Here is a 15,812-nt window from a genome sequence, read left to right as displayed (position 1 = left end):
CTCGACCAAGATAGACTGAAATTAGACGCAGTCAGTCGCGCCTCGGTATAATCATAGCTTTTTGCTGTATCAAAGGTCTAAAATACAGTGCACTGAGCTCATCGAGCTTCGTGTTCTCTTGGTCACATGTGGATGCTAGCTGTTGTCAGCTCTTCCAACACACGTTCCAGGGATAGCATGCACTCCTGTGCTTTTAACCCTAATCCCACCGGGTTTTTTGAGGGACTTGATTGAAACCACCGGGGGGGGGGGGGGGGGGGGGGGCTTTCCCCCCCCCCCCCCCCCACTTCAGATCACGGTCGTGGATCTCGCGATCCTCGCAAAAATTTGCACTAAGGTAGAGACCAATGTAATCTACAAGACTGTATAGTTAGATTTTTCAAATTTTAATTTATGTATTTTGTATTAATTTATGCTAATTTATGCAAAAATATTTTTTTGCCTATAAATAAAAAAAAAAGCTCCAAGACTTCTAATTTTTGGTGAACATATTCTTTTCAATATCCTCAACATTAATATTGAAGCAAAAATTCGGCTTCATAATTATTTCTTATGTATTTTATTGTTTATTGAATTTCTTATGTATTTCTTTGTTTTTTACTCTTTGTTTTTGTTTTTTTCGTCAAAATTTGTCGCAGAAACTTTTTAAAGCATAATCAGGCTAAAATAAATCATCAGCCATTGAAAGTGAAAATATTTATTTTTATATGAATTAATTGCAAAAACACAATTTATATTGGATTTGTACACAAAATCATGTTTTTGAGCAATTTTTGGGTCGACGAATTTTTTTCAAAGGGGCGTGGATTCAAAACGGTATGCCCGGGAGCGACAAATTTTGTCTCAAAAGCTGCGCGATGCTTGAAAGAAAGAAGTCATAAAATGTCGCGGCGAGAGCATCACGCCTTGCGGAATAATCACGCGAAACGTGAGGGGGGGGGGGGCAAAATGCCCCCCCCCCCCCCCGTGGGAATGGGGTTAAAAAAAACATGGTAACAAAATTGAAAAAAAGAAATCATCTTATGATATCATGAAAATATAAACTACTGAAAGATCAGAGTCGTTATCTGCTCATAAAATGTTGTTATCGGTGAACAACGCGGAGCTGCTGTGTCCTGTGTGCCCGCGACTCAAACACCACAGACTTCACTGTGTGATCTTTGTAGGCGTTCCAGTTCATGTGCTTCTGAAGCTTTTCCTGGAGCTGTTCCTCCGTAGGATATGGGAACTCCTGCATTTGAGGGAAAAAAATCAAAATCTCGATACGGTTGTGTCCCAGATAAAATCCATCCTGTCACATAAAACTCAGGAAATCAAACCATCACCTTTAGGATTTGGTTTGGATCATTGTGCCTTCTTTGGAGATTTATCAAAATTCAAATCTAGGAGGTAGCGGATTAAAGTGACTATTTGGAAAAAATAAGAGTAGATACGTGGGTACACCCCAGTCCTGTAGTCTGAATATCTAGCAGGTGCCACCTGACGACTGGCCCCACATCGTGAACAGTTTCTGTGTCGATCGTATTTCATTGGCTACTGCAAGTCTGGAATCAGTCAAATCTTTGAAAAGAAATTCTAATCTATTGCTGAAATTGAAAAAGAAAAAAGAAAGAAATGAAGTCAAATGAACAGAACAGTGAACATTATATTGATATGGAAAAGGATAAATTGAGATTTAAAGTATCGCATGTCTTATCAAGACAGGATGGTTGATGATGTTATCACCTCGCATGTTCCCATCTGTCCCGAAGAAAACTCTTAATGGATCTTCCCTACCTCGTAATAGAAGAAATGGATCTTCCCTCGTAACAGGAAAAAAAAAATCACATCCTATTATTTTGATACTTGAATTGATACCATCAGATTATCTTGAGGTGGTTATTTGTATCGATTTGAATGAATGTAGTATCAATGGTCTGCTCTTCGGCAAAATTTCTTGAACAGTGGAGTTATGCATAATTACGAAATCATTTAGATTTTTCGTTGAAGAAATTTGTTGACAGCTACGTATGTGTTTCGGATATTCCCAATGTTCTAAAAAGCTGTTGGCACTGTGGCAATTCACTCACATTTTTGCGGAGTAAACTCAGCGTGTCTTCGGTGGCGTGTTCGAGGTAGAACTGTTTCTTGATCATGATGCACTCGGCACCGTTGCTGACCAGGCTCAGGCTTGGCTGGTCCGGAAATACGATGTTGTTTACACCCTGTACAAAGTCATTAAAATGAATCTCTCAAACATGAAGAATTGAATAAATACCCTGTAGGACAGATCGCAGGGTCTTACTGTGTGGTAATAGGGAGATGCTCTAAACTTACTTAAGCAGTGTAAATGCACGTTGGCCTGTATTGATTCATAGTACCCTGATCATCACTTTTGGCCAAAAGAATTATCGATTATATAAATATGTGTCATGATATTCTATAGTATTCCTACTATTTTTCGTCGGATTATTGGAAAAGCCCACTAAAAAGCCTTCCAAACCAAGATTCTGCCAGTGACATTATCTATCAATCATTGCTGAAGTACTCATACGAGTAGCAAAGAACATTAAAATGCACCTTCCCCTAGCAATGCTTAGACCAAGCATAACGTGCATGTTTTCCTGCAATGTCTTTCGTTAATCATAGTAAGATGTCCACCAGCGCATTGATATTTATGATAATGATATTTTTGATGTCAATTCAAAAGTTTAGATAACGGTGTCTCCGCTTTAGAATAAGGCTCAGATTCTCCTAAATTGCACGAAACTTACAAAGACCCCTCCTTTGAGCAGGAGTTGGATGGTGACGAACATTGGGTGCTTGTCTGCTTCCGTCAACTCACGAGGCTGTACATTGAGAGATGAGCGCAAAGAAATTTACATCGATAGATGATAAATGAAAATGAAAACAATTCACCAATTAATTATATCCAATTCCGAAATGTGAAGTGCAAGTAGATTGCGTATACCCTCCTGTCCTGTCCTATTCTATTTCCCGGTATAACCGGTTGTAAGCAATGTATAAATAGTTAGAATTACGCCAAAATAAAATACACCGTCTTTTAAGATAGCTTTATAGGCCTACAAAATGCACTTTTTATTTCAAACATGTTTGGAAATACTTATAAATAAATTGAAAATGTATATCACAAGATTATACACGATTATGATATAATCATTAAAACAATATGTTAGCCGTTTGCATGAACTTTACCCCCGTGGCCTTGGCAGCATCGAGGTCAGTATGGAACGTCCGGCGCTGATCCACGAAGTTTTTGGGAAGACCAGTATTTTCGTCTAATTCCTCATTCTCATCACCTGCTTTTCAAGGAAGAAGATGGGAAAAAGGGAACCGATGATGATTCATTCTTGCAAAAATGCACTAAATGAAGTTTCAGTCTTTGCAGTGTTGTTGTAGTTGACACGACTGTTTGTGTTGGGTAAATAATCATGATTGTATACATTTTTTTTTACTACAGTATAGAGTGTATTGAATATCAAATTCTTTTAATTAGATAAGTTTGACCGTGTTGAATGTATGAAATTTTGCGATTGCTGAGAATGCTTGGATAGATATGCATGGGATGAAATTAAAAAGTTAGATATCTGCGCAGTGCACTTAACCACTACTCCCAAGTGTCGGTCGTGCAATGACGTTCGCTAATTGAAGCATTACGCCCTCTAAAAATTCTGTTTGACTTATCTTTTCCTGGATTCTCACTTTATTTTGTCATTTTTCAAAATTGATTCCAGGTACTGTTTCTTAATAGATATCAGCGGATTTCAGAGCATGCAAGGAGTGAGGAGTTTTTGGGTATGTTGAAGTTACATCCGTATAGAGCCTGCCGTGTCTCTAGATGCCATACTTAATATAGGTTCGCAATAGTTTACCGAGACGTATATCTCTTAATGGTATTGTATATATTTATAGTGTTTAAATGTTACCTTCATTGTCACTATCATTGCGTCCGTCAGAGGATCCTTGAGAGCCTGTCTTCAAGTAGACACCGTCTCCCTTTCAGATCATATATGAATCAGAATGACAGAAATAACACATTTTGTCAGCCTTACAAATAATTACTGTCCTCTTTAGACATAGTCAATAAAATGGTACAGTATTCCCATAAAATGAAATTTGCATGCGTGCTGCGGTCGTTTTGAAACCGAAACATTAATTCTAAGAACATATAACGTCAGCAATAAATTGCGTATGATTTAATTGAAATGTTGGATCCTTCACCACATTATTCATTACATCAATCTACAATGAAAATGTTTTGCCTCGCTGCATAGCGATCATACCCTCCCATCTGCTGATTTGAGCAAGTAAGAGAAAATCATATCATAGGGGGTGTTGCAAGAAAGTAGAGTTGCAATTAATCGCAAATGTCTATTGCAACTTTGCAATAGATAGATCTATTGCAACTTGCAATCAATCGCAAGTTACAGTTGCAAGAAGGGAGCTTGTAATTAATTGCAAGATGCAATTAATTGCAAGTTTCTTGCAACACCCCCATAGGATGATAAATGCAACTTTCATGCCATGCGCACGCCATGCGCGTATCTAGTTGTGAAAGGTGTTTATAGGATGTCATACCTTCCGAGTGACTGCCGCCAGTACAGAGCTAGTCTCGCTTCCATGGCCCTGTAGTGAGAAATCTATGGCTGAGGAATCGGCGCCCCGAGAGCTCGTGTTACTGGTATCGTCATGTGATTTTCCAGCTGACGAACCTGGCGTGGATTTTCGTCTTGAGCCTCTAGACTTCTTTCTTGCCGGCGACTTCGGAGCATCGGTCCCCGTGATCCCGAGGCGTGCACCTGTTAGAGCGATGGTAATCTTTAAGTATTAGGCTTTTGAAAGGTGAACAGGAATTGATACAAATACTACAAACATAATTATAATCACCTTCTTTTCTCCTGCAGGAGGGCATAAAGCATATTTTAGTGGCATATACGCGATGAAAAGATATTTTAAAATTTGAGTCAGAATAATGGAAGAGTGCATGTCAATCCTGGTTGGACTTGTTATGTACTTTATAAACCTTCCTCTGGATTTCATTGTCGTCCCTTCGATGCCCAAAAACAGAAGTCTGCAACAATCATTTGCCACTGCATAGTTTAACCCGTTGAGGACGAGCTGATTTTGCTAAAATACATATTTTCCTATAGACACCTGCCCGAGTATACTCGGGATTAGTTTTAGGCGTCATATTGCTTATTTTTTTTCTAAAGTAAAGAGAGCATTAATCGTTACTGATAACCATGAAATCGAGAGATTTTTGTGTTTGGTGACAATCTTAGGAGACGTCTTTCACTCCTTCACAACTACATTGTACCCTCAAATCGGAATGAGAACAATAGTTACTGTAGGCCTATTATATACACTACACTATATCTCCATATTGCCATGCCATATTCATCAGATAAACTGCTGAAAACTCTTGAGCAATTATCCCCCTCCCCAACTCTTTCTTCCTTTTACCATTTCAGCTCAATTTTGGGAGAAAGAAACATTTCCCCCTGAACATGTTGAAAGAAAAAGATGATCGTTATCCTATTGTTATATCAATGTTTAATTGCTTGTATGCAGAGCCATTCTCCGATTTCACAGTTATGATGTTAAAAAAGCAAAGATGTTTTACCTAACATTGTGCCCTTCTCCCAAGCCATTGACACGTTTTTCCTCATGTACGCAGAGTCGACGTTCTCCGAGACAGACTTCAACTTCTTGATGACCGAACAGCTTCCCTTTATTACAGACAAATTATCATAATGTTGAAGGTTCAGAGTTAAATGTATCATCGATGATAAGTTGTATACTTATTCACAATCTGATAGATGATAAACCTTTAATACGGTAACACATTCACTTGTGAGTCATATCACAGTTTTATATGTGGTGAGATAGACGGCTATCACTGTGAATATATTGCAAGTGAAATGAATAATGAATAAGAATATTATACCAATTATGAATGATAGAAGTAACGATATTTCAGAAATATCGTGTTTAAATTCTGTCTGATTGATTTTCCGCCGTGCAGAAAATGAATTTTTGAACAAAATAAATAGAAAATGATAACTTTTACATTCAAACAAATGTTAAAGGGACTGTACAATGGTTGAATTCATGTTTTGAGTGAAAATGAGAAACCTCTTATGAAATATTAAAGAGCATGTAATTTTAAGAAGGATTCAACGTTTATTTGATGAAAATTGGTTTTCAAATGGCCGAGATATCCAAAAAAGTGATAATAATAAAAGGCGACAGGCCACAATTTTATTAGGATCTCTTTGTTTCACTTTGTTTTTGGATATCTCAGCTATTTCAAAACCGATTTTCATCAACTAAACTTTTGATGCCCCTTAGAATTGCATGCTATTTGACATCTCATAGAGTGGTTTCTGAATATCTCGCAAAACGTTAGATGCTAAATCCTCACCTGGACCAGAACTGTACACACCAAGGAAGTTGTTTTTTTCATATTTTGCAATTTACACTCATTGACCAGTTTTGCAAAGTTGATATAGCTGTGCTTTTGTGTGTGTGTGTGTGTGTGTGGGTTTTTTTTTTTAATTTGATTTGTGACTGTGAAACATTCCATATGACTGTGAAACATCAATTACAATATAATACGGAGTCGTATAAGGAGCGAATTCAAGATATACTTTTCAGACATTTTGTTTTCTCTGATTCTATCGGAGAGAATCCATAAACACACGCGCGCGCACACACACACACACACACACACACATACACACATACACACACACAATCAAGCACCACGAGTCTCAGAAGAAATTTCTGACGCACGTGACACAGAAGATAGAACTGTGTTTGTGTGCGGGATCCAATGTATGTAGCTCCTTCAACCACTCTAACTCGGAAATCTGCACACCCCAACATCGTTATAAAAGGTTACTGATATATTGTAATTACTGGCAAAGTTTACCGATTTGACGATGTAGATCCAGTCGGACTGGTTACTGTCTTGAACGAGGACATCCCCGGTTCTACAAGGAGAAACCCGGAAGTATGACGGTGAGGTAAATCGAAAGTATAGGCCTACCATATGCTTCGAGGAGTCGAGAAGAAGAAAAATCTATCGCATGTTCTTGGATTCGGGTGAAGGCCCACTTACAGATAAGAAAATTGATTGCATTCTAGAAGACAGGTTTCGCTTTGGCCCCACCAATATAGCACTCGGCACTTTACTTTCATGAAATCGATTGATCCATTAATGTGCAGCTCCACACTCTGAAACGCGCCCACAAGTATATTGTTGTCATACTGTATGAGGAAGCCAACTCATTGTCCTACGTACTACCTACAAAGGTTTGTAAATTCATCATTCTTAATAATCTTATTTTACTGAAATTCATAAATCAGTCAACGCGTAGGGTCGGATATTTTCCGACATCATCCGGTGCGAAATGAAAGTCTCACTGGTATGAAGATCAATAACAATAATCGGCAGATCGGATCTGATCCATTATTACTGATTTACCCCGGTTACTATCGCCGGCAGCTACGCTGCGTGATATTTCACTGATAATTTGGAGCAGTAGTTCTCAATCCTGATATATTTGCACTGCCTTTTAGTGGAGGTGTTAACACGAGAGGAATTGCTCACGAACTTACGCAAAGAAGTGAAAGAGGCAGTCCTTCGGTCGTTGAGGCAAGATGTGAATGGGCCAAAGTGTGAGGAACCGAAGTGAGGTGAGGAAGGCACTCTGATCTGGGTCGTTCACGCTCTTTATCCCTCCAGACACCATGAAAATATCTTGGAAATCCTGGGGAATTTTCAATTTGAATGTCACGAATGGGGAAAAGATTTTAAATCTGTAAGTCTGTATCAAGATCAGCTTGACCTATTGGCGAAGCGTGGCGTCGAGAGATTACAAAGATCACATATACGATGATGTCTTGCCAGATTCATCAATATCTACCTAAGGGTATGATGATGAACAGATGTCGCTTAATCGCTTTGTGTAATTCCATGGTGAGAAGAAGAAAAGACGTATATCACTCCAACAGTCAGTTAAGAAAGAGTCGACTTTTTATATGAACCTGATCTTTGTGGCTGCGTAATCTGCTTTTCGGTACATATCTATGTGTGTGTGTGTGTGTGTGTGTCCAGCGAGTCCTACAAATATAATGTTCATTTTCATCTCTCTGTTCATATCATATCCATGCTGCAATAAATTCTGCTGTGTGGATAAAGAATGATAAAAACGACGGAACATTACCTGTACTGAGATGACAAGGAGTTCACATCTGGATTTAGTGATGACCGTTGATGCGCGAACAGTCTCGTTCAAAATAGCAAGTTCCTTAATGCAACAAGATAAAAGTAAAACTATATACGGTAAAGTTTGACAATATCGGCATTGTGATACTGTGCAGAGAATCAATGATTGCAATTTCATGACATGACAATGTAGGGTTGAGCTTCAATACTTCAAACGCAAAGAGTAATACTGTTTAATGCCAAAGCAAGGACTCGTTAACCCATCACGGCTCGAAATGAAAGCAAGGAGTGTCCATGTTCTAGAATGTGTTGAACTGAAAGTAAAGGAACGTATCAAAAGGAAGGAAATGCGAATATGGAGAAGAAGATGGGATAGCAACCATCTTTATCACTTTATATACGTACTACGTTAGAGAATTCTTACCCCAAAACTCTGGCCCCTCCTGAGGAATGCCACAGTTTGTGTGCAAGGTTTTCCTTTAGGCCCATTGGTGGTGAAGATTGTCACAACAACTGAAACAAAGAAAGATAAAACCACATTATATGTCAGATAACATTATCATGTGAGTAATTCTGTAAATTTTTGATTTTTGAAAAAAAAATATGTATCGCAGCTTGGATTGAAATAAGTTGTAAAAGCGCTTTTAGTTACATGGCACTCCCATTGAAGATGATGTATATAAAACAATTATACATTGTACAGAATTCGAATAATGTCCTCTCTCTCTCTCTCTCGTCTTCATTTTCAATGGTACATAGAATCAATCTAAGATATTGTCGAAGATCTAAAGACTTTCCAAAGACACCAAACACTAATATAATCAGAATTATTGTCACCATCATCATTACAACTAACACAAGAAAGAGTTCACACACACACACCCACACACACACTATATTATCTCTTCATAAATTATATATTCATGTAATAATTTATTGTTATACATAACAATGTAAATGGCATATCACTCACGTGTTCCTGAGAGAATGAAATAGAAGGCGTGTGGTGGATGACCCTGTCGTAGAATCGCTCGACTAGGTCCATACCTATAGAAGAGAAAGTTCAACAAACATTGTTTATCATTAATTAATACTTAACACACGCACAGAGAAAACACGTCCAGACATGCACATACACACAAATGATATGAAGATAGTACATTTATCCATTATACATGTTGTATAACTTATACTGTATCATCATTCATCATTACATCTCCATTCAGACATAATTAAAATGTGAAACTACGAAAAACCAAACAAACAAACAAACAAACTTTTCAATAGGTAAAAAGTTGAAACATAATCATGGAAAGTAGGTTACATTGTTGGCTACAAATCTAATTACACTGTACATCGTTGGTTACATTAAAGGGTGACCAATTTGTTGATTGTTCTTGCTAGGTAATAAATATTGTAGAACATTTCTCTATCCGTAGGCCATGAGACGTAATTGGGGTGGGGTCACTTGAGTTCCGTGATATCCACTTACGTTTCCAGCCATCCTACTTTACACAGTCTTCCCTGCATTCGAATCGGATATTCGGCAAAGGCCTTGATGTTTCTCAGCGCGATTTGAACCTGAGGAGAGAAGAACATATCAAGTAATGTTTCGAGTAAAGCAAAGTTTATACATTCTTTTAATTAAATAGATTAAAGGGTTTGTGTCTCCACTATGACTGTCTAAGCATGACTTTACTTTCGTTTCTATAATTTTGAACCTAAGATTGGTAATTAAGTTATACGAACCGTGAGAGTAAGGCATTTACTTCATCTTGCCCAAACTAGAGGGAGTCGTCTGCAAACGAAAATACAGCGTGCTGTTCTCAATTCTGAAAATACAAAGGTATTGTCATGTTTTGTGACGGAGGTTGCCTACAGTGACAGTGAAACCGATTTTAACCCTTGAGAGAGTTTCATATCATCTATAAAGTAACGAGATGCACGATTTGTATGCGTGCACTCCATGTGGACGGTCTGTGAAGCTAAAAGTTTGAATCATGAAGCTACTCTTGAAGCTCCATGCTTGAATGTTGGAACACTGTTTTTCTTATGCTTTTTGTTTGGTGACTTGACAGTGTGGAAATGACTTACGTATTTTAATTCCTTGTCCGTCCGTTTGTGCGGATGTTCTGTGAGAATGCGTTTGGTATCCTCCGACAGTCGTTGCTGCGGAAGAAAGAATGGGAAGTTTAATGTTTTTTGTTAGATATTCAGTAGACAGAAAACGATCAATGCCATGCATTAACTGCAATTCGGAGTAGATGCGAAAGAGCCTGCAAGTCGCCCGAACGAAAAATGTTTTTACAGGTTTACCGTATGATGACACAGAGATGTCTGATTCTATGCTGTATTTAGCTTGTTTAGCATGTCTTGATGATGAAGAAAATTAAAATCTAAATTAAGGTAACACTCGCTCTCGCAATTACACACACACACACACACACACACATACACACACACACACTAATCGGTGCTACTCTGAATAATCTTGCAAGTAGAAACTTCTGTTCTAGCTTTCGAAATACGTATGCTCCAACAGTTATACATTGACAGTAAAAGATGATTGGTTGTAGGTTTGTTGTATAATGCCGCAACCTGCCATGGGCTGCGCGTGAAAATAAACATCTTGTTAAGCAGCAAACATAATTTTTATTTACTTGTTTACTTGTTTATTCTAATTCATCAGATTGTTGTTGTTGTTGGGTTTTTTTTTTTTTTTGGGGGGGGGGGGGGGAGGGGGATCCCCGTAAAGATGAACCCAAACTATTCATGGGCATCAGTGCCAAATTCTTACCGATTTGTCCGCCTTGAAGTAATCCGGATCGAAGAAGAGTCTGTCCCCGTTGTCGTCTGCTCGTGTTCCCACTTGGATGAAAGACATATACTCTGACTTTTCCTCCTCAATACTGGAGGAAGAGGAGTGCATGTGATGTAATTTGTGACCCGGAAATCGGTGAATAGGTTTAAAAAAAGAGCAAAGGAGAAAGAGGGGGGAAGGAGCTGGCGATTTATTTGAATTATAAACCATAGCAAGTGTCACTATTATACTCATTTAGTTGACAATGAATGTTTGGATATTTACGAATATTAACCCATCCCCGTACCATTCCTTTTATTTTCATATTCTGTTGGTGTTGTTTTGTACTGTTTTGGTTTGTCTGTTTTGTTTTTTGTTTACTATACGACTTTATACGACGTTTCGTCATTTTAGAATTTCTTTCATGCTATGCCAAAAAAACAACAACTGAGAATGTAAATGTACTCAATATACTGAGGATTTGTTTATACAAGGGAATGTATGATTTACTTTCATCAAATGATTAGTTTCCTGCTGTTATTTTGACAGTGCTAGACAGAAGTATGGGTACGAAAATGTGAAAATTAAGTTTCACACCTATATAAGCTGAGCTTGTGAATAAATCGTTCAATTGATGAAATTTCATTTACAATTTTACACTACGTCAAAATGATACAGAATATCGCCATACCAAAAAAAAAAAAAACATTAAATTTGAGTCGCCTTCACAAATCAGAAAGTTATAAACCTAACTTAACACCAAAGATGTCGATTAGTGGAAAAGGATGCAAATAAAAGTCATCGTGATTTATCATTTAAAATGCATATGAGTGAACAATAAATCACGATTATGGTTCGTTCTTGTCAAAGCTTAAAATTATTTCACTTACATTACAAACTTATATTTTTGGAATTTACTCACTTTAGATAGCTTCTCCTACAGATCTTCACACAATTTAGAACGAGCCTTGCTATTCGTCGGAATCGTTCTCGTGCTAATTTCTGCAATGAAAATAAAGCTAATATTGACAATACACATGCGCAAAAAGGATGCTAGTGATAATGGTTATAATGATAACATAATAATAATCATAATACGATCATTGATAACGATGACAGCATTAAAAACTACAAAACAATAGAATTAGCTCAATCATCCTTCGACATAATTGAAAACTGAACGTATTTTGCGAAGAAAACATTATAACAATATTTTCATTAAATTGAATGAAAGTAAAATGACCTTGGAACATTTATCACTTTCCTCATTCGTTACCATGTCATTTTTTAATAACCACTTAAGCACAGAAAAAGATTTCCATCCATTATATAGGATGCATTTACCGGCAATAAGGAAGGCAAATGAGATCATAGGCACTTCGATTCCCCAGTACTTACTAATACTATAGTAATCAACGTTATCAATTTCCGTGTGAAGATCTATCACACTTTGTACCAGGGAAATTTACTTTCACTTGGCTAGACAGCTGCAATATTGCATTTGTATGCGGTACTTAAGGATATAAGATGTGTGTGTGTGTGTGTGTGTGTGCGTGTGCGTGTGTGTGCGTGTGTGTGTGTGTGCGAATGTGTGAGTGCGTGTATATGACCCACTGTTATCAAAACAGATATCTCATGGGGAAAAAAAATCTGATTTCTAGTATTTGCAGCAGTACGTACCACAGATATTCGATCCGGCACAGAAAGCTCCATGTCGCCGGGAATGGGCGTTCGTCTACGACTCGCGCTGGTCGCCGATCCTCGTCGAATGTCCTCGAACGACCCTCGTATTCCCGATAGTAGGTCCTCCGGTGGTATGAGAGAATCACGCCGAATATCGTCCTCCCCCTCGCCGAGTCTAGACGGCGATCTCGTATCGGCGGCGAAGAGAGAACCCCTGCGCATATTTTTCCTCGTTTTGTAAGAGACGTCGCCGTTCGATTCGGAGAAGGCACCTGAGATGCTTACTCGTCTGCTCTCAAACATCTGAACTCCAGGCGAGCTGTTCGCGTCTGTCCTCTTCAATTGCTGAGAGCGCTTTGCAGAGGTCGACGGACGCGTTATGCGCATTCTTCGACCACGCGGTGGCAGCAATGGCGAATTTTCGGCGACGCTGGCCGATCTCCCCCTTAAGCTTCCCTGAGGACTTCCGTTTACGTCAACTGTGACTCGTTCCCTAGTCCTGAGTACGTTTGACATCGATTTGCTTCTTCTCTCGATGGAAATCATGGCTGGTCGGCGCCGGATCACGGATTCTGGCACCATCTCAGATCTCTCCTTCTTCACCATGCCGACGCGGGGAATGTTGGTGGCCGACCCCCGTCGAACTGCTCGGCTGGCGTGCACCGGCCGCGTCCCCACAATTTCGTCCACTCTCTTCTTCAGTTCCACCAACGATTCAAGAGTAGAGAGAGACGAGTCTGAGTCCGCGTCGGATTCTGAGTCGGATTTATTTTCTTCTTCGTCGGCGCACGTCTCATTGCGCTGATTTTTGGCGGACATGCGAGTTTGTCTCCCTGGCAACGTGTTCTTTGTAAAAGCAGTCTTCGGTCTTGCGCTTGTTCTTGGAGGTTTCGGTGGGGGACGGAGCATGGAGGTTCTCCGTTTGTATGTCTGGCTTATGATCTCTTGTGTCGAATTTCTTCTAGCTCTGAGAACAGACAAAGGATCGTCTATTTTCTCCGGCTCGCGATGGGCGGGAAACTCACTGTCGTCTGCATAGAATGAGGTGATCGACATGCGATGGGGTGCAGAGGCAGACCTCTTTGCCAATTTTGGTTCGACGGCCGGTTCATCATCATCTCTCTGGATGCCTCCGTTGTCAACCACCGACTGGACGAGTTGGGCAAGCTTGGACGAGCGTCGTCGAACAAGGGCTGTCACTGGACGATGTCGGCGCATAACGGGTATCGACTGTAAATCATCGTCGGTTTCGGGCTCGTGCACAAAAACACCAGTTTCAGCGGGTGCAGCCGAATGTCTCATCATGGTGTCCTTAGTTTTTCGTTAGACGTCTTCTAAAGAAATTCAAAATTGGAAAAATCTTGTCGCCTTGACTGCATCGATTACAATAAAATGATAGCGGTATTCACAGGAGATTCATTCCATAGTCCATTTTCGTTGCCGGCGGCACACTTGACACAAATCTATGTGGAACCAGTATCACCTTTTAGTCCCCTCACAGCAAGGCTGACCTGTATAGGATAATAACATGAAAGTATGACAGTTCTACAGATAAAAGTATGGATATTTTGGATTGAAGTTTTAACCATTTAAGGTCGTAAGATGCATACTAGTAAGTCATTTGTTCCTCCCAGAAGTTGTAGTTTTCTCTCCCTAAAACTTTTAGTTAATCATTTCGTTATCCTTCAAATATTCTGACTCAGTATGCTTCAAATAATAACACCAAACCTCGTCAGAATACAACATTTGCTGTCACAACCGCAAGTCTCACCTTTCAGTCATCCTCAACAATGTTTGCGTTTCTGAAGAACTGAAAAATGTTCTTGACTGCTCCTTCCATTGCCTATGATTGTTTGAAGGGAAATTCCATCTTGTATGTCGCTTTGCTACGAAAACAAAATAAAAGCAGAGGAACTGATTAGTGAAAATTTCGGAAATGAATTGGAGGCATAAAAATGTTATTGTAAAAGTTTAGAGAGTATAATAAGACAAATTGGCAGCTGTTTGTAATCCATGTTTGATCACCTCTTCATTTTTTGTTTACAATGAATTTTACAACTTTGTCAAATTTCCAAATACCATGGTATCTTTTCTCAGACATTATTTAAACACGGACGGAACTTATCCGCAAAGGACAAGCAAGAACGTGTTACTCTGATATAATTTTATGTCAAGAACAGGTCTGAGGAGTTTTTCTCGAAAGGATACTGAAATCGGTGAAGGTTTGTTAACAAACAGATCTCATTAACAACTAGATCAGAGAGAGAGTAATCAAGTGTTTTATAATCTAAACTGTTACAATTTATAACTTTTTTTAGTCCCATTTTCCCAATAAAGTTTTCAGTGATTTACCTCTGTGATTCTTCTATTTTCTTTCAAATCAAATTCCAAGATGGAATTTCCCTGAGTACCTTCTTTCAAGGTAATATGGAAGAGTCTCCTTTCTCCCGATGAGCATGACGTGTTAAACACGATTCCATCGTAGCGACATGCCTCTCATTTGAACTGCCCTTTGAAGCGACAATAAACACCTATCTGTTTAAAACCCTCAAGATATTTGCTACTGAAGGTCACCTCTTTGGGAGTGTATGGTGCAATACCAACACTTCTAGCAGGTTGAGCTCTATGACATGGATTTTCCAGGAAAATATAGGTTGTTTACTTTTCTCATCGTTAAATAAAGAAAGTCAACAAATAGCGCAAGAACTACATTAATTGATTGAGATGATGGTGTATGTGTGTGTATTGCATTTGTTTAATCCATATCGAGAATTGTTACTGTGATACTGCGGGCAAGGAATATATATGTTGTCATTGTAATGCAGTTATATTTTTTGATATGCGTATTTTGTGTCTTAGTAATGTAACTTTCAACAGTTACTTTGTAACTCATATACGTATTTTGACCTGCCATTCCTTTTGCATGAAACAGTGGATCTTGTTGTTGTATGTATATATATGTTCCTTTCACATTGCGCTGAACTTGAATAAATTCTTGATTAAAGAAAACCAGAAAGGTTGTGACATCAACTTATTATACCAGAGAGGAAGAGACCTCGAATAATATTCACTGTTGTTGCTGGACTTTTTTAAATT

The 15,812-nt window shown here is 38.8% G+C and overlaps 1 protein-coding gene across 1 annotated transcript; it reads right to left on the bottom strand.

The window, feature by feature from the left end:
* Nucleotides 1–1,084: 1,084 nt before the first annotated feature.
* On the bottom strand, nucleotides 1,085–14,021 carry LOC139734766 (uncharacterized). Its single transcript, XM_071645561.1, has 17 exons — nucleotides 12,714–14,021; nucleotides 11,956–12,035; nucleotides 11,031–11,142; nucleotides 10,328–10,402; nucleotides 9,726–9,814; nucleotides 9,207–9,280; nucleotides 8,658–8,746; nucleotides 8,232–8,315; nucleotides 7,624–7,775; nucleotides 6,935–6,995; nucleotides 5,624–5,729; nucleotides 4,579–4,799; nucleotides 3,927–3,996; nucleotides 3,196–3,302; nucleotides 2,754–2,828; nucleotides 2,070–2,204; nucleotides 1,085–1,231 (listed from the first exon to the last, which is right to left on the bottom strand). The coding sequence occupies exons 1-17, from the start codon at nucleotides 14,019–14,021 to the stop codon at nucleotides 1,085–1,087; spliced, it is 2,985 nt and encodes a 994-aa protein (XP_071501662.1).
* Between the last annotated feature and the right edge of the window lie 1,791 nt (nucleotides 14,022–15,812).

Source organism: Diadema antillarum, unplaced genomic scaffold, assembly GCF_040938485.1.
Source record: "Diadema antillarum isolate AM-2024a unplaced genomic scaffold, OU_Dant_1.0 seq00000546_RagTag, whole genome shotgun sequence".
Taxonomy (NCBI): domain Eukaryota; kingdom Metazoa; phylum Echinodermata; class Echinoidea; order Diadematoida; family Diadematidae; genus Diadema; species Diadema antillarum.
Note: the sequence above shows the minus strand (reverse complement) of the source record. Positions and strands in the feature narration are given on the sequence as shown.

Coding starts and splice junctions, on each gene's coding strand:
- LOC139734766 (XM_071645561.1), bottom strand. CDS start 14,021: ATGATGAGACATTCGGCTGCACCCGCTGAAACTGGTGTTTTTGTGCAC. Junction 12,036..12,713: donor TGCCGGATCGAATATCTGTG/GTACGTACTGCT, acceptor TTTTCATTGCAG/AAATTAGCACGAGAACGATT. Junction 4,800..5,623: donor GGAGAAGGGCACAATGTTAG/GTAAAACATCTT, acceptor TCGCTCTAACAG/GTGCACGCCTCGGGATCACG.